The 23,103-nt window shown below is 32.9% G+C and overlaps 1 protein-coding gene across 17 annotated transcripts in view; it reads right to left on the bottom strand.

Moving 5' to 3' along the window:
• KCNT2 (potassium sodium-activated channel subfamily T member 2) overlaps nt 1-23,103 on the bottom strand; it is a 374,048-nt gene that overhangs the window by 6,141 nt on the left and 344,804 nt on the right. For 16 of the 17 annotated variants that reach the window (XM_072759479.1, XM_072759480.1, XM_072759475.1 and 13 more), the window contains 2 exons: nt 22,377-22,677; nt 6,474-6,558 (listed from right to left, as the gene is read on the bottom strand). In XM_072759479.1, coding sequence (XP_072615580.1) covers nt 6,474-6,558; nt 22,377-22,677 — 386 coding nt within the window. Of the gene's footprint in view, nt 1-6,473; nt 6,559-19,887; nt 22,678-23,103 lie in introns of all 17 variants that reach the window. The other variant, XR_012001790.1, reaches the window with a different exon arrangement.

Genomic DNA, 23,103 nt, shown 5'->3' with positions numbered 1-23,103 from the left:
TTCTTGTATCTGATATCAGAGGAAACACATTCAGTTTTTCTCATTTATTATAATGTCAACATGAGTTTATTATATATGGCTTTTATTATATTGAGGTATGTCCCTTAAGTACCCAATCTATTAAGGATTATTATCATGAAAGGATGTCATATTTTGTCATATGCCTCTTCTGTATCTACTGAGATGATCATGTGATTTTTATCTTTCAATTTTATTAATGTGATGAATTACATTAATTGGCTGCATACATCATCCTGACAACCCATGGATAAATTCTACTTGGTCATGCTGCGTAATCCTTATATATTCTTAAATTTGGTTTGCATCTATATTCATAGGGATATTTATCTACAGTTTTCTTTTCTTGTGATATCCTTAACTGGTTTCAGTATCTAGGTACCTACGGCTTTGCAGAATAAGTTTGCAGTGTTCCCTCTTCCTTAATGTTGGAAGAGTCTGAGGAGGATTAGTATTAATTCTTCATTAAATATTTGAAAAATTCATGGGGAAACACTGGGAGCCTTTCCCCTAATATCAGGAACATGACAGGGATGTCCACTATCACCACTGCTATTCAACATAGTACTAGAAGTCTTAGCCTCAGCAATCAGACAACAAAAAGAAATAAAAGGCATTCAAATTGGCAAAGAAGAAGTCAAAATCTCCCTCTTTGCAGATGACATGATACTGTACGTAGAAAACCCAAAGGACTCCACCCCAAGATTGCAAGAACTCATATAGCAATTCGACAGTGTGGCAGGATACAAAATCAATGCCCAGAAATCAGTGGAATTTCTATACACTAACAATGAAACTGAAGAAAGAGAAATTAAGGAGTCAATCCCATTTACAATTGCACCCCAAAGCATAAGATACCTAGGAATACACCTAACCAAAGACGTAAAGCATCTCTACCCTAAAAACTATAGAACACATCTGAAAGCAATTGAGGAAGACACAAAGAGATGGAAAAATATTCCATGTTCATGGATTGGAAGAATTAATATTCTGAAAATGTCAATGCTACCCAGGGCAATTTACACATTTAATGCAATCCCTATCAAAATACCATGGACTTTCTTCAGAGAGTTGGAACAAATCATCTTAAGATTTGTGTGGAATCAGAAAAGACCTCAAATAGCCAGGGGAATATCGATAAAGAAAACCAGAGCTGGGGGAATCACAATGTCAGATTTCAGGTTGTACTACAAAGTGGTGTTCATCAGGACAGTACAGTACTGGCACAAAAACAGACACATAGATCAATGGAACAGAATAGAGAATCCAGAAATGGACCCTCAACTCTATGGTCAACTAATATTCGACAAAGCAGGAAAGACTATCCACTGGAAAAATGACAGTCTCTTCAATAAATGGTGCTGGGAAAATTGGACATCCACGTACAGAAGAATGAAACTAGACCATTGTCTTACACCAGACAAAAAGATCAACTCAAAAGGGATGAAAGATCTAAATGTGAGACAAGAATCTATCAAAGTCCTAGAGAACACAGGCAACACCCTTTTTTGAACTTGGCTACAGCCACTTCTTGCAAGATACATCTATGAAGGCAAGGGAAACAAAAGCAAAAATGAATTATAGTGACCTAATCAAGATAAAAAGCTTCTGCACAGCAAAAGAAACAGTCAACAAAACTAAAAGACAACCTACAGAATTGGAGAAGATATTTGCAAATGACATTTCAGATAAAGGGCTAGTATCCAAGATCTATAAAGAACTTATTAAATTCAACAGCAAAGAAACAAACAATCCAATCATGAAATGGGCAAAAGACATGAACAGAAATTTCACAGAGGAAGACATAGAAATGGCCAACAAGCACATGGGAAAATGCTCTGCATGACTTGCCATCAGGGAAATAATACACATCAAAACCACAATGAGATACCACCTCACACCTGTGAGAATGGGGATAATTAAGACAGGAAACAACAAATGTTGGAGAGGATGCAGAGAAAGGGGAACCCTCTTGCACTGTTGGTGGGAATGTGAACTGGTGCAGCCACTCTGGAAAACTGTTTGGAGGTTCCTCAAAGAGTTAAAAATAGAACTGCCCTATGATCCAACAATTGTCCTGCTGGGGATTTACCCCAAAGATACGGATGTAGTGAAATGCAGGGACACCTGCACCCCAATGTTTATAGCACCAATGTCCACAATAGCCAAACTGTGGAAGGAGCCTCAGTGTCCATCGAAAGATTACTGGATAAAGAAGCTGTGGTCTAAATATACAATAGAATATTACTCAGCCATTAGAAATGACAAATACCCGCCATGGCTTCAAAGTGGATGGAATTGAAGGGTATTATGCTGAGTGAAGTAAGTCAATCAGAGAAGGACAAACATTATATGGTCTCATTCATTTGGAGAATATAAAAAATAGGAAAGGTAATAAAGGGGAAAGGAGAGAAAATGAGTGGGAAATATCAGTAAGGATGACAGAATATGAGAGACTCCTAACTCTGGGAAACAAACAAGGGGTAGTGGAAGGGGAGGTAGGCGGGGTGCTGGGGTGACTGGGTGACGGGCACCTAGGGCACTTGACGGGATGAGCACTGGGTGTTATGCTATATGTTGGCAAATCGAACTCCAATAAAAAACATACAAATAATAATAATAATAATAAATTTAAAAATATTTGGTAAAATTCATCATTAAAGCCATCTGGCTGTGGAGTTTTCTGCATTACAATTTTTTTAAATTAGTAACTCAACTCCTAACTCATTTTTGGTCTGTTCAGATTTTCTATTTCTTCCTCATTCAGTCTTGGTAAGTTGTGTGTTTCTAGAAATGTATTCATATATACATAACCACCCAAGTTATGTAATTTGGGGGCATATAATTGTTCATAATAGTCCATTATAATTCTCAGAATTTATGTAGTATTTCTTGCAGTGTTTCTGCTTTCATTTCTTATTTTGTCATCTCTTTTTTTCTCAGTCTACTTAAAGGTTGTCAGTTTTATTTATCTTTTCAAAGCTTTTAGTTTCATTGATCATTTCATTATTTTTCTAGTTTGTATTTTATTTATTTTCATTCTGACTTTTAAAAATATTTATTTATTTACTTGAGAAAGAGAATGATAGAGAATGAAAGAGCAGGGGGAGGGGCAGAGGGAGAGAGAGAGAGAGTTTTAAGAAGACTCCTCACTGAGTAAGGAGCCCGAGGAGGGGATTGATCTCACAACCCTAAGATCATGACTTGAGCCAAAACCACCCAGGCACCTCTCATTCTAATTTTTATTAATTATTTCCTTCTGCTAATTTTGGGCATAGTTTGTTCTTCTTGTTCTAGGTTCTTTAGATGTAAAGTTAAGATTGTTTGAGATCTTTCTAATTTCTTAATATATGCATTATTACTATAAACTCTCCTCTTAGAATTGCTTTTGCTGTGTCCCACAAAATTTAGTGTTTTGTATTTTCATTTTCATTTCTTTCAAGAAGGTTAAGCTCTTTAACACCAATCACCAATCATCAATTAAAGCTACACCTTTATTTAAAATGAATTTTGGAAAGTAACTTTTTTTAGAAAATCAAAAGGTATAATTATAATCAATTATCCCCTAAATTCATTGATATAGCTGCAAAAGTTGCTTTATTACTATCACTACTAAACCTATGAGTCTAATAAAATCAATTTCTTTAATATGTACTGCTTGTTACAGTAGACTTTATTTTCATGAAATTCATCACTGTTCCTGTTATGTTAAAAATTATTTCAATGGCCACAAATACAGGTCATTGTAAAAAGATTTTATATAGCAGTCAAGTTGATGTTTTAGCTTTAAATAAATAAAAAATAATAGTATCCACAAGGCAGAAAATGTTATGTTTATTTTTCCTACAAAATATATATTGTAACATACATATTTTATTTGTAAGTTTAAATTTGGGGGGATTATTTCAAATTATAAACATCTATTCAATGAAAGGGCATGTTTATAGACTCAAAAGGTTAACAATATCTTCCCATTCCATCAAAAATAAACATGGGAAATAATCATATTTGGTTTAAAAGTTTATAATTCATTATGAAATATGAATAAGGTAAGCATAACTTCCAGAAAACACTATATAGTGGGGCATCTGGGGAGCTCAATTGGTTGGGTATCCAACTCTTCGGTTCAGCTCAGGTCATGATCTCATGGATCATGGGATTGAGCCCTGAATTGAGGTCCATGCTCAGCAGAGTCTGCTGGAGATTTTCTCCCTCTGCCCCTCCTTCTACATGCTCTTTCTCTCCACAACAAACAAACAAACAAACAAATAAATCTATCTTTTAAAAAAATTATTACTACACTTTTAAAAAAGGCATAAAAAGGTTAGGATGCTAGAGAAGATGGAAAATTAATAAAAATTGCCTGATTTTATGAGTTTAAAGGAAGGAAGTTGTATAAATATGGACACAAGAAAAACTAAGCAGTTTTGTTTTATTATAGTAACATACCAAGTAAAGTCTCCAGAATGGTCAGCTAAGAGCTAAATGCATCATAAATAAAATATTTTCATGTAACTTTAAAGTCTTCCATAAATTCAACATCACCAATGGACATATTTTTTGACAGCTTCCTTAAGAATTTTACAAGGTGAAATTATCATGTATCTCATTCCCCAAAGTTCTGATATTCTAGTTCAGAATCATCAGATGGCAAAATAAAGCATTATACTAATTAGTTGTATCTGAGTTGCATTATAAATTGTTTTCACACTGATTTTGCATTAAAGTTGCTCCTGCTGAGGTATCTTCCTAAGAAGTTTTTGAAACACACCTATCTTTCTACCCTAAAATCATTCTCTTTTTAGCTTTGTTCATCTGGAAGATGAAAAACCACTATTTTCTACATAGAAATAGCTTCTCTTCAAAGCTCCAGTACTATATTCCCATATGCTTTCTAGATATTTCCACATAGCACATTGAATGATATATCCAAATTTTCAGCTCATCATCTTTTTTTTGATATTCATATCAGTTTAATTCATAATAGAAAACTCACCATTTCTTTTTTTCCCACAACAAGCAATTCCCCTTTTCCTTCCTAGAAAATTGCCTCCCTATTCTGACTTGCTTCTGTGAAGCAGCATTTATTTATTTATATGACCATCATATAGAATTAATTTTTTTTTTTTACTTTGTTAGTTAACCAGTATAATATTAGTTTCTGGCAAGATTTCTTTTTCTTTGATGACCAAATAATATTTTGTTATTATTATATATATACACACATACATATCTTCTTTATTCAACTGAGCCACTCAGGTGTCCCCAGAGTCAGGTTTGATATACATTTCCAATATTCTATTGAGTGAACAACAGAGATGCTAATTAATATAAAGCTTTTTTACTCTGGTCAAACTGGACCCTCTCTTCTACCAAATGAATATTGCCAAATGAAGCACATTATGCAAACTCTACATAGTGCATTTTCTCTAGCCATTTCCCTGTTCTGGAATGTCTTGTGTTCTCCACCTACACAAATCTTATATATTTTTCAAAGTCTAGTTCAAATCCTCATATCCTCTGAAATTACTGTAACTCATAACAATGACTTCCTCTTTGAAATTAGAAAAGCATTGTCTCACTCAGTTGATGCTAAATTCATTAATAACAAAGTCATATTATATAGTTCTATTAAATTTTTTGTTTAAATTATACTTTGTTGGGCAGCCTGGGTGGCTCAGCAGTTTAGCGCTGCCTTCAGCCCGGGACATGATCCTAGAGACCCGGGGTCGAGTCCCACATCGGGCTCCCTGCATGGAGTCTGCTTCTCCCTCTCTGCCTGTGTCTCTGCCTCTCTCTCTCTCTGTGTCTCTCATGAATAAAGAAATAAAATCTATAAATAAATAAATAAATAAATAAATAAATAAATAAATTGTAGTTTGTTAATTAGAGTGTAAGATTTTGAAATCAGGAAAAATTTCTGATCTCCATATCATACTTTTAAGGCAACACTAATGCAATTGTATATTCATGGCACAGAGTTTTTGATTAATCAAGTTACTACCATAGACTTTTTCCTAGTAAGTGTCTTGACTTATTTTACTTAGAGTTTTTGGGAACTCTAAGATATTTAGAACTAGATAATGTGGAGTATTTCATGTTTTCCTCTGAGCTGTTCTCTTACCATTCTTATCAAATGATTCTCTTATCATTCATTCTCATCATGTTTTCTCTTATTTCTCCAAATATATAGGAGTTTACAGAATATAGAATTCCTGCTGTTATTTCCTTCTTTAATACCTCTACCTTTTATACCTTTTATACTTCTACAATACTTTTTTTATAGCATTACACATAGAAATAGAGTGGATTATTTATTGAAAATAAAATGAAACTTGGAATTTCTAAGCATTTATGACAAGAAATTAGGGATTATAATAGTGGAATCAAAAATATAAAAACAAATTGCTGTTTTTTTTTAATAAATGCCTATGTGAGATAGAAGATCAACTTACACAACATCGTTCAGCTCTAGTCTGGTGTCTGGAGATGGGTTGATCAGGATGTAGGAGAGGGTACTTTGATGATCATTCATTTCATCTAGAAGATAAATAAATGCCAAGTTTGTTATACTACTTACAGGAAAATTACAGGAATTACTGTAGAGCATCTAATCCTCAAACCATATAGCTGTCAACGAGAACTTGCTATAGTTTTGCCCACAGCGTGATTGTGTACATAACTTTGACTATTTTCAAATTACTGTCATTGAAAATATCTGACAAGTACTCATTTTTTGTTCCAACAGAAGATAAAAATAAAGTATCTAATTCTGCTCAGAACAACTACAGTTATATTCTACTCTTTAAGCTATTACACTAAAAAAGTATTTCTATTAAAGAAATATATAAACAAGATGTTAATTCTGCCTTATCAGTTATAAAAAATAATTGTGGTTATAGATGGCCATCCCAGATATGAATATTCATATGGAAAATTCTGTGAAAGAAATCATCTGATGACATTCTATTCAAAAAACACAACAGAAATGTATCTAAAAAGTTTGAACATTCTAAATATGTTTCACATTGTTATAGGATATACCTGATATAAGCCATCTTAATGTTTTCACAAAATACAAAGAATCCTATAGAACAGAATTAACTCTAAGTTTCAAAGGAAGTGTACTACTAAATTATTTGTTGTCCCTCTAAAAAATGTGTATTTTTAAAATAAAAAGCTTTGTTCTTTTAACTTTTTCAATTCACTCTGAAGACATTGTCAGTCTTCAAGTTTGAAGAGCTAACTTGGCTTTACACAGGACACTGAAAAATAAAACAGCTTTGAGATATCAATTTTTAGCTGCCAAACCTGATAAGATGTAAAGCCATGTGGACACATACTTCAATAAACATTAATCCTCCCAAGGGTGGCATTTTTAGGCTGTGAAGGTACTAGTCAAAATCCTGCTCTAGAGTCATACAGAGTGTCCTTCTAGTCACTTCAGTTGCAGATAAGTTTGGTTCCTAAAACAAAGTAATACATTTTGCAATTTGATCCAAAATCTAAGAATATATTTCATATCAATGGAGATACATCAATACCCAAATGCACAAAGTTAAAGTAAAGGTCTTTTTTAGGGCAATATAGTTAACTCCGATAATTTCCTGTACTGGAAAATATATATCATTTTTATTAAATAATGCCTACCACTGTGTTCATCTAATTAGAAACTTACCACTCAAATGTGTAAAACTGAATAATATTTTTAGTTATTGTAGTTCAATTTGCCATGCAGATGTGTCCTATTTTTAAAGGCTATAAATTAAAACCCTTTTACAAGGAAGATAAGCTGCAGTATAATCAAACTTACCATAAATTTGCCGGTAAAACTATTATAATCATAAGATCATCAAATTTATATTTTAAAAAGAAACATATTTGGTTGCGTGTCTCTAGGGTGGACCCAAGGAATTGTATCCTGGCACAGGGATAGGGTTGTCTGGCCAAATAGAGAATGCCTAGTAAAATCTGAATTTTGGATAAAAACTAGCATTTTTTTTTTTTTGGTATAAATACGTCCCAAATACTGTGGCATACATATACTAAAGCATTTATATGTTGCTTATCTGAAATTCTAATTTAACTGAGAATCCTGTATTTTTACTTGTATCCTGTACTTTAAACCTGCCCATTAGGCCTAAGGGTAGATGGCTAATTTAACCAGTTGGAGTTCAGAATTCCAAGGAATATAAAATGATGAGCTTACTTCAAATAAGGTATAATTCCAACTCAAACCATTTTGTACCAACAAGAGAAGACCAAGATCCTTTTTCTATACAAAAAGCAATTTTGATTTATCTATACTTTTTTGAGAAAGTTTCCCCTTACGTTAATTTCCATGAGTGTTGTACAAAAGAACAGATTGATAGTACATTCTGGAGACTTAAGCAGGATACTCTAAAACATAACAGGTCTACTAGAAAATCTCCATCTCATTTGGTTATGTGTAACTCAATTTCTTTATATAAACAGTGGCATTATTGAAATTTCTCATATAAACAGTGAATATTATTAAATAATGGCATTAGAGGAAAAGCAATCTTAACAAATAGCTTCTCAGTCAATATCAATACCTGACCTCTCTCCTTGATTATTAATATAATGTTGTACTCATTTATCTTTCTGGCATGAAGTCAAGATATGTCAGTGACTTGGTTTTCCTCTTACAAGTATAAAAACTTGTAGATAACAGAACTTTATAGCAGTAGATATAACTATTATGTTGATTTTTTTTCTGCTCAAGTAGTCTGTTGTATTTATCACTCTGAAGATTTTCATTTTTCTATGCATTTCAGAAATTGAAGGCAATATTGTGCTAATGCACTCAATTCAGTGTTCCCTTATAATTTATATCAAGACATGGGTAACACAATCAGAGCTCATCACTCCCAGTTTCTTTCCCCACCCACCCCTTGCTGACTTCTCCTCAGTGTTAGGTTAAAAGAAATTAAAAGAAGTTGCTGAGTTCAAAGCCATTCTCTCTCTTTCATGTCTGCCTTGCTGTAGTTATTTCTGGTCTACTTCTTGCCTGTCATCCTGCTTTGTTGGGAAGCTCATTCTCCTCCTTGTGACTCTGTGGTTAAGAATTAGGAAGCAAGGTTTAAAAGCCTATTGTGGCCACATACCAAAACCACATTCAACGATCTAGTTTTATCAGCTACAAGTCTGGTATTATTTTCTCTATTGGCCATTCCTTATATTCACTTTTTTGTTATTTCTGAATTCTGGAAGGGAATCTGTGGTAGGTTTCCTACTTTAATCATAATAATCATCATCAGTGGTGGCAAAGTCACAGTGGATTAAATATGTCTCTTTACCAAAAGTACAATGTATTTAATGAATAAAGTAAGTTTACTTTGGAAAATTTGGTTCATGAACCAGAATTAATATTCTATTTCCTATCAGGAAAATATGTGCTAAGAAAAATCTGTTGTGAGCATATTCAATATGTTCCTGACAAGTAATCTCAGGCCCTGGCAAAATAAAAATCATTATATATTATTGTTTTACTGTAATTATTATTTTGCCATTGATATAATTATCTTTTTTTTTAAGATTTTACTTATTTATTCATGTGAGAGAGAGAGAGAGAGAAAGAGAGAGGCAGAGACCCAGGCAGAGGGAGAAGCAGGCTCCATGCAGGGAGACTGATGCAGGACTCAATCCTCGGACTCCAGGATCACGTCCTGGGCTGAAGGCAGACGCTTAACCGCTGAGCCACCCAGGCTACCCTGATAAAATTATCTTAAACACAGCTATTCTTGTGAAAAATTAAAATAAATATACTAGAATATTGAAAACTTTAAAAGAAATTGTATAGAGTCAAATTTAAGATTTTCTAGTAATATTTATCAAGAAATTTATTTTGCTGTATTAATTAGCATATTCAATTATTCAATCAAAATCTTCATAGAGTGAGTATTCTGCTCAGAATGTTTCAGATAAATTGATCACATTAGAAAGAGAAAAGATTTTTACTCCTTCTGTTCTTACAAAATACTTCCTGTCGAAGAATTTTTAAGAGTACTTTTAAATAAGGAAAATAAATTTGATTGGAAAGAAATTTAAATCTTACATATATTTGTGTAGGCTTCACTAAATATTTCCAAAAACATATCTATTATGTGTTATGTAATTAAAGAGACATTTGAAATAATATAAAGGTTATCATTAAGAGGCTCAGTTAAGAAGAGAGATTCTGAAACCAGAGTGCCTGCATTGAAATCCAGCTTTCTCAATACTCTCACGTTGAGGCCTGAAACAAATAACTTCTTTTAATCTCGTGCTGTTTCCTCACTTGTAAAATGGAGGGGAACAACAGTGCTATCTCAAAGGTTATTGTTCAAATTAAATTATAAGTGAATAATAAATATATAACATATTAAATATATAGTTCTTAGAATCAGTGCCTGATTTATATAAAGTGCTACATAATGGTTTCCTATTATTATTGTAGCAAGCAAAATCAATCCATAACTTGTAAATAACAACTGTATAGGTCTTGTGATATGAAAGTGTTAGCATCCAAACAGGAAAGAAAAATGTTTATAGAGAACAGCAATGAGAAAGATGGAGATGGTTGAGTTAAATTTGCACAAAGCAGGCCCTTGGGGATGGACTAAAGTGAGCAAGAAGGCGATTAACTGGGGACAATGTTGAAAAGTCAAGCTAGGCCCAGAGCCTGTAAAGCTTTATAGGCCTTGATTAGAAGCTCAAATTTTACTCTAAAAACAATGGAAAGCCATAGAAGGGTTACCAGGATGGGAGACTAAGTGGTATGATCTAATTTCCTATTGAATATGTTACCTTCTCTGCCTGTTCTGCAGGAAATGGACTTTAGGGGCTCAAATCTGGGTTCAGGAAGAGTAGGTGAACAGTACAGAAGCCCAGGTGAAAGATGATGGTGGCTTGGAGCCAATGGAAATGGAGGAAATTCAGAAGGAGAGAGAAAAAGATAGCTAGAGAACCTGACAGAGTGGAGGTGCAGGGAGACAGGAAGGGAAGAAGGGAGGAGCAAGGGAGAGAAGAAAGGAGAGACTGATATGGTTTTAGAAGGGAGATACGACAGTATATATGGATGCTGAAGGAAAAAAGCAAATAAAGACAAAGAAATGATGCTGTACTAGATCAATGGTGTATTTTTCTTTGGTCACTACAAGAAATACCTTATTGAGAAAATGCTCTCAGTTACACAGTGCTTACTTCTTCTACATAGTGCAATAATCCCAATAATCAGTAATAGCATAACCCAGGGATGATTTCATTTTTCCCTCTTCTGAACTTCTAAACATATTACATTTTATCCAGCTGGATAGTTATAAAACTGGGTAGTTTTATAGCTCTGATCTAATTTGCTCATGTATTTCAATTTAGCACCTGCCTATGCTATGAGTACAGCTATTCTGTAAATTTTACTGAACTTACCAGTCTATTTTAGGGGGAAAAAGGTGGTTAGAGATAAGGATAAAAGAATCATTTATTTAATGATCTTTATTTAAAGTAATTTTCATTACTTTCTGATAATTCAGCATTGAGAAGCCAATTCAACAGGGACCAGAGGACACATAAGAATTCGTGCAAAGAGTCAGGGAATGGCCTTAAATCTTGGAGATAAAATCAACTGGTCTCAGAAGAAAACTAGTATATAAGAATAAATAAAAAGTCCTTGCTGCTTTACAGTAAAATTTAGGTATGGTCTTATTGGACTCCAACATCTTTTGACTCTTTCATGCTTCATGTTCTATAGAATCTGAATTCATGCTGAACGCATTCCAGTCAATAATTTATAGCCTTTCCCTTAAATCAAGAGTGAGTTTAAAATTATAATTTGTCTTTTGTCTTAACAGTTCTGGATGCTGTCCTCAAAGTATATAATGTTTCTCACATGTACCAAGACCATTTTCACAGTACAATAAACAGATCTATTCCTTAAAAAAAAAATTAGAACTATTTTATGATGCATAAGATAAAAATTCAGGACTCTCTTAACCTCCCTTCATATAAACCATTAAGAAATCAAGATTAGAAGAAACAAATATTGAAACAAGTAGCATGATATATATAAAGCCAAGCTTCAGAAATTGTTCAGTTTCAATTCTGCCCAAAGCTACTCATTATGTACTAACTTCGTACATAAAACTAGTTACTTTAGGCCCAATTTTCCTTTTAAAATACAATATTCAATATTTCCTAACCTTTTAAAATCTATTACTTTTTATAAATGTTAAAAGACCAAAACCCCTTTGTAACTTTTTTAATGTGATAGAGAATTCAAAAATAAAAATAATCAAAATAAAAGCGAATAATGTCTAAGAACATATTTTTTCAATGGTGTAAAGTCCAGTTTTGTTTTGTTAAAATGCCTCCTCTGCTGTGTGCAGCCCTCCCTGCCCACCAAGTAGGGACTTTCAGAATTATTGTGTATCCCAGTGAATCTGTTCAATAGATTCATCTAATCTAATCTGTTCAATAAATGCTAGTTTCTTTCAAAATACTTATAATGACAGATATTCTGTATTAAGTGATGTGATCCAAAATGATACAAATTGTCTGCAAGGTAAGGAACTATATAGGTACACCTATTTTTAAATAAAACATTAATTACATTTTCAAATGTGTTCATATGCTTTCAGGTAATGTACTTCTAAATTTAAAACTATGACTCTAGCTATAATCTGAAAAAGTAGAATGGATATACTACAGAAAGTCTAAAAGATTTTTGGAAAGACCATATTTATTTATTTTCCCTTTTTCATTTTAACAACTGAGCATACTGCTTTAAATTTAAAGATACTTCACATGAAATAACATCCGAAGTTGAAGAAAGAAAAATATATTGAACATACTACCTGAATAATTAAAAATAACCTATTTTCCAACTTTACAGCTCTCCTTTAGTATTTCCATGTGACTTATAGGAGGCATTTTTATTATGGTTAATAATTATAATTTGTCACACGTATTATTTTGTTCTTCAGCTTAGTCATTTAATAAAATGAACTGGACATGATTAGAATCACAAACAATTCTAGATCTGGGGACACAGCAATGAAAAAGTAGGCGAAGTCCTTGCCTTCTTGGACCTTTTAAGCAATTTTCTTGAGAGGTAGTATACTATGTAGATACAATCTTCACAATAGGAATTAGGCATCTAGTTATATGTTTATCTATGAAGTAACTGTAAACTGCCCAAATGACTTTAAGTATATTGCTTAAGTTATCCTAGGATAATCATCACTGTTCTGTTTATCTCATAGACTCGCTGGTAGAACAAACAAAAAAAATTACTAACTCCAAGTGCACTATGAGTCTCGACTAATGCATATGGTACTGCAACCCATACCAGTATTATGATAGAGAACATTTCCATAACGCCAAAAAGTTCTCTTCTACCCTTTTGCAGCCAATAGTTCCTCTCACTCTCAAACCTTAGCAATCATTGATTTCTAGGAACAGTGGCTTTTCCAGAAGTATACAGTGTATTTCTTTGTGGCTTTTTTCCTCTTCACATAATGTTTATCCATGCATCCATGGGTCTACTTTAATATTTATATAGTCACTCAGTTTTCTTTGGATTGATGAGTGCACAAAATATAATTTTTATGCTTTCTTAGGCAAACCTATTTGTTTCTTTAAATTTTAGGTGGGAGGGATCCCTGGGTGGCGCAGCGGTTTGGCGCCTGCCTTTGGCCCAGGGCGCGATCCTGGACACCCCGGATCGAATCCCACGTCAGGCTCCCGGTGCATGGAGCCTGCTTCTCCCTCTGCCTATGTCTCTGCCTCTCTCTCTCTCTCTGTGACTATCATAAATAAAAAATAAATAAATAAATAAATAAATTTTAGGTGGGATTTATAGATAATACAGAGATGAATCTTGCCCCTTTTAATCTAATCTGATGACTTCTGCCTTTTAATTGAAATGTTTAGTCCATTTATAGCTAATATAGTTAATATAAATGACAATATAGGTGGGTTTAAATCTACCTTCTTGCTGGTTGTGTTTTATTTATCCCATATGGCTTTTTGTTCTTCTCTTTTCCCCTCTCTACCTTGTTTGGATTAGTTGAGATTTTAAAAATTTCTTCTTAAAATCATTCCTACTTATATGCACTATTGGTTATTAGTTACATGTTTTTGATTTAGTTATTTCATAGTTTCTCTTGGTCATTGGTCACAGGTTTTCCTGTAAAGAGCCAGGTAGTAATTACTCCAGGCTTTTGGATCATATAATTTCTGTAGTATTTATTAAACTTTTTACACAGTAAACTGAAAGTATGCACAGATAATACATAAACAAGAAAGGATGGTGCTTTTTTTTAAACAAAAACTGGCGTGTTATACTTTGCTGCCCCTGCTCTAGGGTTTACAATATACAGCTTTAACTTCTCAGTGGCTACACTTAAATAATATCTCACTTCATGTATAGTGTTACAAGCTTACTACATTATATTTCCATTTCTCCCTTCCTACTTAGTTATTATTGCCATACATTTTTTGCTTCCATATATTCTAGAAGTCTTAAAATATTTATTATAAACAGTAAATTGTTTTTAAGCAAAATATATAAAATAGAAATAGATTTTTGACAATATTTACCATTTATTTTTATCATTTTTAAGTTTATTTATTTATTTTTAGTAATCTCCACACCTATTGTGGGGCTAGAACCCATGACCCCAAGATCAAGAGTCACATGCTCTTCTGACTGAGCCAGCCAGGCACCCCTACCATCTCATTTTAGAACTAAACTGCCACCTGGCATTAATTTCCTTCTGTCTTAAGAACTTCCTTTAATATTTTTTTTCATAGTGCAGATGTGTTTCTGACAAATTCTCTCAGCTTTTGTTTGTCTAAAACAGTCTTTATTGGCTTTTATTTTAGAAATATATTTTTATTGTGTATAAAGTGTTAGGTAGACTATTATTTTCAGTACTCCAAAGATGTTCTTCTATTGTGTTTTGGTTTGCAAAATTTCTGTCAAGAAGTCTGCTGTCATACTTGTACAGCTGACCCTTGAACAATGCAAGAGTTAGGGTTGCCAGCCCCCTGTACAGGAGAAAATCTGCTTTTAACATATGACTCCCCTAAACTTAACTACTTAGAGCCTACTGTTGAGTAAAAGTCTTACCAATAAATAGACACTTAACATATATTTGTGTATGTATTATATACTGTGCTCTCACAATAAAGCTAGAGAAAAAATGTTTTAAAGAAAATTATAGGGATCCCTGGGTGGCGCAGCGGTTTGGCGCCTGCCTTTGGCCCAGGGCGCGATCCTGGAGACCTGGGATCGGATCCCACATCGGGCTCCCGGTGCATGGAGCCTGCTTCTCCCTCTGCCTGTGTCTCTGCGCCTCTCTCTCTCTCTCTCTCTCTCTATGTGACTATTATAAATAAATAAAAATTAAAAAAAAATAAAGAAAATTATAAGGAAGAGAAAACACTTTTAGGGTATTGTATGTATATTTATTGAAAACAATCCATGTATACATGGACCCGCACAGTTCAAACCTGTGTTGTTCAAGAGTCAAGTGTATTTGTTCTTTACTAATAGTTTCTTTTTCCCTCTAGCTCCTTTGAAGTCTTTTATCATGGGTTTTCAGCAATTTTGTATACTGTGTCTTGGAATTACTTCATTCACTATATTGCTTAAGCTTCATTGAGCTTCTAAGATCTTAAATAGAATTCTCATCAAATTTGGAAAAATTTTGGTTATTATTTTCCTCAAATATTCATTCTCTTCTTTCCTTCTGGGACACCAATTACATGACTACTTGATACTGTCCCATTAGTAAACAACACTTTTTATTTTTTCAAGGTTTTTTTTTTTTCTCTCTCTATACTGCATTTTGGATAGTCTATTGCTAGGGCTTTATGTTCATTGATATTTTCTTCTGCAATAGTTATCCTGATGTTAATGTCATCCAGACACCTCTCATTTTCATACTGGATCATAAATTCTGATCTCTAGGAAATTCAGTATGGTCTCTTTTATATTTTCAGTTTCTGTCTTTATCATGTTTCTGTTTACCTCTATCATTTTGAATATATATACCATATTGTAATAACTACTTTAATATTCCCATTTTTCTGGATCTGTTTCTGTTGGTTGATTTTTCTAGTGGAAAATCTCATATATATATTTTATTTTGGCTCCATTCCCTTGACTTCTAGCCCATGTAAGTCTTAACTCATTGGATTCCCTCTCTTCAGGTAACAAAATTACGTGCTTTCTTTTGTCCAGAGTCTACACACTTAGAGTTTTATATTTTTTCTAGTTAATGAAATTGAGAACACAAATGGTCATCATAATTGGAAGTTTCTTTTTTTTTTGTTTTAATGCAATTAGGAAGTCATTCTTTGCTCTCTCAAAAAGTACTGAGTAAAAATTTCATTCAACCAATTAACTTTTTGTCTCAAATGTAAAAAATATTTCGTTTTATTCAAATGGACCACATTTTTCATACACATATGCTAGAACATATTTGAATTTCCAGTCATAATGATAAAATATATGTATATTTAAGTGCAATTGACTGTGGTGTTAAATTATGTAAAAATATTGATATCATTGAAAAACTAATGTTCTGAGGAGGACATGTTACAACTCCATGACACAAAACTATATAGTTTTAATTTAGAGATATATGGAAAATTCATTGCCCAAATATTTCCATTTACCAGAAATCATTATCAGCTCAGCAATTACCCCCTTTGAAAGCTTCATTACTTTATCTATTGAGAAAACCATTGAGTTTGTTTTTTTCTATTAATATTCTATATACAGAATGAGATTAACATAAAATAAGTGCATCTATGTATCATTCTGTTTCTGCTTGCCTCCTCATGAGAATCAGTTCTGGAAGTACAGAGTAATATAAAATTATCCATATTCTGGGAATCTACACCTGGAGTATATTGATTTTACAAATCAATATTATTACACTCATTTATACTGAAAAAAGGTAAATAATACATTTCAAAAACAATAAAAATTTAACATCAATTTCTTTTGAAATACTAAATTGTTGATGAAGTTGTTATAGTGACCTCAGATACTAATTCCTCCTGAGTACTAAATGTTGCAAAATATTCTAGAAGAAATATCTAGTTACTGTGCTTTCCTCTCTTGGGTAATTTGTTTTAGAAAAATTTGTAAATAATTTTGTACTAGAAATGGTATCTGACTTATTGACTAAGATTTTGGGAATTTTTTTAAACATATACAAAAATGATAACTGATTATCATTACTACTACTACTATTACTACTACTACTACTATTACTACTGCTACTACTACTACTACCACTACCTTAACTTTGGGTTGGAATAACAATCCTTTTGTTAATTTTGGTCATTTTTTTCCAATAAGAAAGAGAATGAAAGTATTAAGTCTCCATATTATCTTTAAAAAAAAACAGTATTTGTTTTATCATTTCAGGCAATTATAAATTTACTTTAGAAAGAAACTAAAATATTCTGATAAATGTAATGAAAGCCAGTGTCTAACTAGTAGTTATCTGTCACTTAAAAGAATTTCTTTTTCCTCCCTTGGCATTTCATCTTTTAGTAACAGTATGAAACTTAAAACGGTCCATATCAAAACTGGCTAGCACTTGTAGCAGCAGTCACACTAGGAAGACTTATTTGTCAATTTATACTTATTAGTTAGTATGTGCCATTTTATGAGCTAATCATTAAGAATCTGTCAATAGTTGGAAAGAGTAATTTTTTGTGAGTGTGAGAGCTCTTCTAAATAGATCACTGAAGAATAATCCCAGTAACGAACATAAAGAAAAGTATATTCATATTTGCAGTATAGCTTATAGAGTAAAAAAATATATATATATATACATTTTATTACTACATCACATCCCTTTAGGAAGGCCTTATTATCCTTACTTGACAGTTAAAGAACATGAATTTCAGGGTGATAGTGACTTGCCCAAAAAACACATGGCCAGTTTGTATACAATGCCATGAACTTCGAGGGGAAGTTTTAAAAATCATATTGAAGAAATTTCCCCAAAAAGTTCAATGGAAAGCAAACAGAATTTGTAGATTTTCACTTTAGCTATTTTACCAAAACATAGAGGCCCTCAAATTCCATCTTCCAAACCCTTGGAGCCAGATGCATTCCAAAATTGAGTTTTTAGATTTAGAAAATAATATTGGCCATATCGCGCATATTATGTAATATCACATGAAATGTTACTCAACTTCCTGTCAAAATACCTACAAGTTTACTGCAGTTAAAACATGTATTTTTCCTCATTTCTAATTATCTAAGCAAAGGGTTCCAACTATGATTTTTTCCCATATTTTCTACTCCTTCATTAATGGCTCCATCTTAATAAACATGCTTATATCTCTCTGATCTTCAAAACAGTCTGTCTTCCTTCTCCACTTTCCCATCCAGTTAGCTTCATATTTGTACCTCTCCTTCACAATGCAATTTCTTAAAAAATATCGACTGTGGCAGACAGTTATCTCTCACTAGAGTTATTTTTCTTGTCTTCTTTCATGTTAAATTTGGGCCACCAAAAATAAGACATATGCTTTGCCAATGGGATATAGTAGAAATGATGTGGACAATTACTTGGAAGTATGTTTTACTTGAAGAGAACTTTTCTTCTCTGGTATGCCCCTCCTTCCTGCCTGATGAAATGTGGACAAAATAATTGGAGTTCCCACATCTATCTTGGACCATGATGTGATTTTGGCAATAGAGCAACAAATGGTGGAGCAATGAGATAAATTAAATTTCCAATACCTTGGGGTTTCTAATATATTTTAGTCCACTATATTCTAATCCTTACCTCACATCGTTTCTCAAGCTACTCAAATTTGGCTTGCACATGTACCACATTTACCAAGGTCCATCAATGATCTATTACTATACTCAATAATACTCTTTGGTATTATTAATCATTAGCCTCAACTTCTCAGTCCAATACTTTCTAACATTTTTTTCACATCATAGAACACATAAGAAATGGTATTTGTACTCACATTGGGGTAACAGACAAAACTGCTTATGGCTGGAACTAACCAGCCTGAGGAGTGTCTCTGACCACCCAAGGCCCCACATGGCCTTCTGAAAGTATAAAGGATCAATGTCATGATAAAACATGTAACCAACTGATAGCATACTATCATAATGTGGCACATCTTTGGGGTAATTCAGTTTTAGACATTGCAGTCTCTTGTGTTTAAGAAACATTTCTTCCCTTAATATTTGTGAAATGTTTTCCAAAGTTCTTTTATAGTCTTTCACCAGGGGTTATTTCATCTACTCCTACAATTTTAATTAAAATCTCTATGCTCTATCAACATACAGTCTCCAGTCTATATAACATCTCATTTTTTTTCTTGAGAACCAGATAGCAGAAATCCAGCTTCCTTTACAACACCACCTATTCAGGACTGAGTTAAATTTATTGTCAAAGATCCCCAATGTTTGTCTTCTTTCTCTAGCTCAGTAAATGTCACTCACCATGCACTTAATTGTTCAAACAAGAGCTCTCAAAAATCATCTTTTGACTCTTCCCTTTCCCTTTCTTTTATGTCTCATATCCAAGAGGCAAGAGGTCAAAAGTACGCTATTCATAGTTCTGGAGCATGCCAGACCTAACTCAGAAAAAAGCAGATTATGACTTGTGGTTAAATCAATCATCATGCATTTTTTTAAGTATGTAAAAACACTTTTCAACTACAAATCACTATAAAATATTGACAAGATTACAAAGAATATGTGGTAGAGTGGAAACATAAAGAGACATAGAGTCAAAATTCCTAAGTTAAAGTACTGATTTGAGTGTCTAGTAGGCTAGGAAATAATTTATATTTGAGACCTTGTTTTCTCACCTGTAAGCACTCCAATTTGTTCACGCATTCAATGTGCAGTTACTGGGTTCCTATGTGTCAGGAAATGTGTAATATGTTGGGGATACAAAGATGAAAAGATGAGTAAGACATTCCCTTTCTCTCAAGGAAGGAAGGCAAACATGCAAAATAATTGTTTTAAAGCATGTACCCTTAATGGAGGCAATTTCCCCCAAGGGTGCAAATTATGTTTTGTTGAAGTGGTAAAAAAAAAAAAAACTTACTTTTTTAATGTATAAAGCACAGATGAACATACAGTAGTACTTCAATAGATATATGGGAGATTTTTGGTATTAACTGAATGCCAATTCTGGGCTTAGTACATTATTATTCATTATCCTATTTGTCCCTCACAAGAAATTATGACAGGCATTATTATTCTCATGGCACAGTGATAAAAAAAGAGGCTTGGAGAGGTTAAATATTCAGTGAGTCTGCTGGTTGATACTAGCAGCAGTTGATACTATGGAACTGTAAGTTCCATAAATGGAGAGGTCCTACGTGAATAAGTCATTCTATTCCCCGTGTGGCCCAGTAATATCTGTTGCATGGATAAATTATTGTGAGTTAGGAACACATGGAGAAGTACAGAAGCCAATGATGTGTTAAATTCCAAATCCTGTTTTCATAATCTTTATGTTATTAAAGGTGGCTAGTACATGGCCTTAGAATGGATTGAAGGACCTATAAATGAATAGATGGTTAGAATGGGACAGAGAGAGGAAGAAAGAGGAAAAGAGAGAGAAAAAAAGAAGGTGGACAATATCCATTCTTCCCTTCTATAAGAGTTAGTATGAGAATTAAATTAATTTATAAAAAAAAAAAAAAACACAACACAGAGAATAACTAAATGCAAGGTACCTGATAGAAGTTTCATTAGCAAAAACATAATATGTTCCCTGATGATTCTCCCATGCAGCCAGCTCATGCATTTTTGTGTCACTTAGAGTCAAACTGTTATCTGCCACACTGCTTACAGGACCAGCCTTGGATTACAGTGTTCATGAAACACAGCTGGAACTTGGATGAACAATCATTTACTAGAACTTTCCAAAAAAAGAAAGAGTAGCTGAATAATAACTAACAGAAGTACACATATTATAGGACTAAGTTCTATAAAAAATACAATCATACTTAGTGTCATCAAATTAGCAAAAAACTATTGGTATAATTTTTAAAAGGAGTTTTTCTTTGAATTTACTTTTTAATGTAATATCTTGTGTGATTAAACTAAAATTATTAGTAAAGGATGAGTGTGAACTACATTTAAGTAAGTAAAAAATAATTATTTCAATTACATATGGAATCCTGACTCCAACACATTTCAACTGTATGCCTTTGAGCAAGGTCTTTAAACTCTAAGCTTCAAATTCTTAGGGTAAAATGGGACATCTATCCACTCAGGGTTATGAGGAGTAATGAAAAACACACATAAAGCACCTCACATAGTTCCTGGCATAGAGTAGGTACTTAGCAAATATGTTTCCTTTTCTTGTTTAGAGATACACAGGTTAACTTCTTTTAAACTCTAATTCAATAATTAAAATTTCTCCTTATTACATTGTTTCAAGTTGAGACTTTAATAATAAAGTTGAGATGGGGTAAATATAGAATGCATTCCATTTTATATCCTTAACCTGCATGATACTTCTATAATCTTTGCTTCTGGTTTACCCAAGTACTATATAAAACAAAACCATTTTATTTATCATTTGGTATTAAGTTGACTAAATTTCTTTTTTAAATAAAATTTGTAAAGTAGTAAACAATATATTTTAAAATTATCTTGCATTATTTATGTGGGCTGTGCTTTTTGGTCTATATTGCAATCACAGATCAACATAGGAACTTAATAATTATTAACACAGATCTACACTATATGAAATCGAGTACTTTTTGAGCTTCAAATTAAAGCTTTTGGAGACTTCTGTTCCTGGACCACAAGAAGCTAAACAAACTTGATGGAAACATTTCAGTTCATCTGTGGCTGGTACATTTAGTCACTTGCCAATGCCTCAAATTCATTTTATCTTAGATCCTAAAACAACAAAGATGTGGTTTGCATGTATGAGAGAATGTGCGTGTGTGTGTGTGTGTGTAAGAGCATGACAGAACGGGATATAAATTTCAGCCACACTATTAACAAGATAATTTGGAAGTTATTGACTAAGTTTCCTTATCTCTAAAATGGAAGAGTTTTGGAGAAAATTAAAGTTAAGATAATTTTTAAAAATTAAGATAATTCATAATCTAGGTTCAACAAAATGCCTAGAGAACTAAGAAAATACTTAACACTTTTAACATTTACTGTCATCATTATAATTTTCTGTATTAGATAAGTGTCAGTAGTTCCTTCAAACTGGCCTGTGAAACAAAAATGTGATTCTTAACTTACTAAATTTGAACCAACTACGCAACGACTATGGCAAGAATCACAAGTCCATAGCATACAATACTTTTAAAGAGCATACCATATCCCACTGTAGAAAGACCCAAGTGTTTCATTCTATTTTTCACAAGTTCAGCAAGCTCTTGTCTTTCTGACCTCCTGTAGAGGTTCAGTCGCTGCTGGGTTATTTTCTCAGCTGTTTTACCAGAGTGTTTTGGACCTTTTCTGCTCAGTCTTCGGGCCCACTGCATGCTCTTTCTCCGCAGTAAGGGATGGTCTGACTGGTCACTGGATGTTGAATTGCGGTGGTTGCTTCGGTGATGACTTTGTTCTTTGGAGTCCTTGGTGTCTTCCCATTCTTCCACACTGATAGATATCTGAGACTTTAAAGGAAATGGATATTGATAATTAGATATTTTAGGAACAATTGAAACTTGGAGATATGTTAATAATTTTTGCTAGTATCTTGTTATAATTATATATCTCATGAATTTTCACAGAGCAAAATCATTTGTTGATTTCACTTGATTGTTACTAAAAATATTTGAAAATAAATTGTTTGAACTTATATATGAAGAAAATAAAAGAGCTTTGCATTTCCAATATAAGTATTTATGAAAGGATTTAATTTTTCATGCATCAGTTATCAAATGAATATTAGCAGAGTTGTTTGGAACCATAAACAAAAGAAATAATTTAAATTTTCAAAGGTAGTCAATGTAATGGACTTTTCTAAATCTACAGGTATTTTGTATATCATCTAAATAAAGATCATTAATTTTTTTTACTTTTGGAATTAATAATCTTTT

This window comes from Vulpes vulpes, chromosome 5 (assembly GCF_048418805.1).
Source record: "Vulpes vulpes isolate BD-2025 chromosome 5, VulVul3, whole genome shotgun sequence".
NCBI lineage: Eukaryota > Metazoa > Chordata > Mammalia > Carnivora > Canidae > Vulpes > Vulpes vulpes.
Note: the sequence above shows the minus strand (reverse complement) of the source record. Positions and strands in the feature narration are given on the sequence as shown.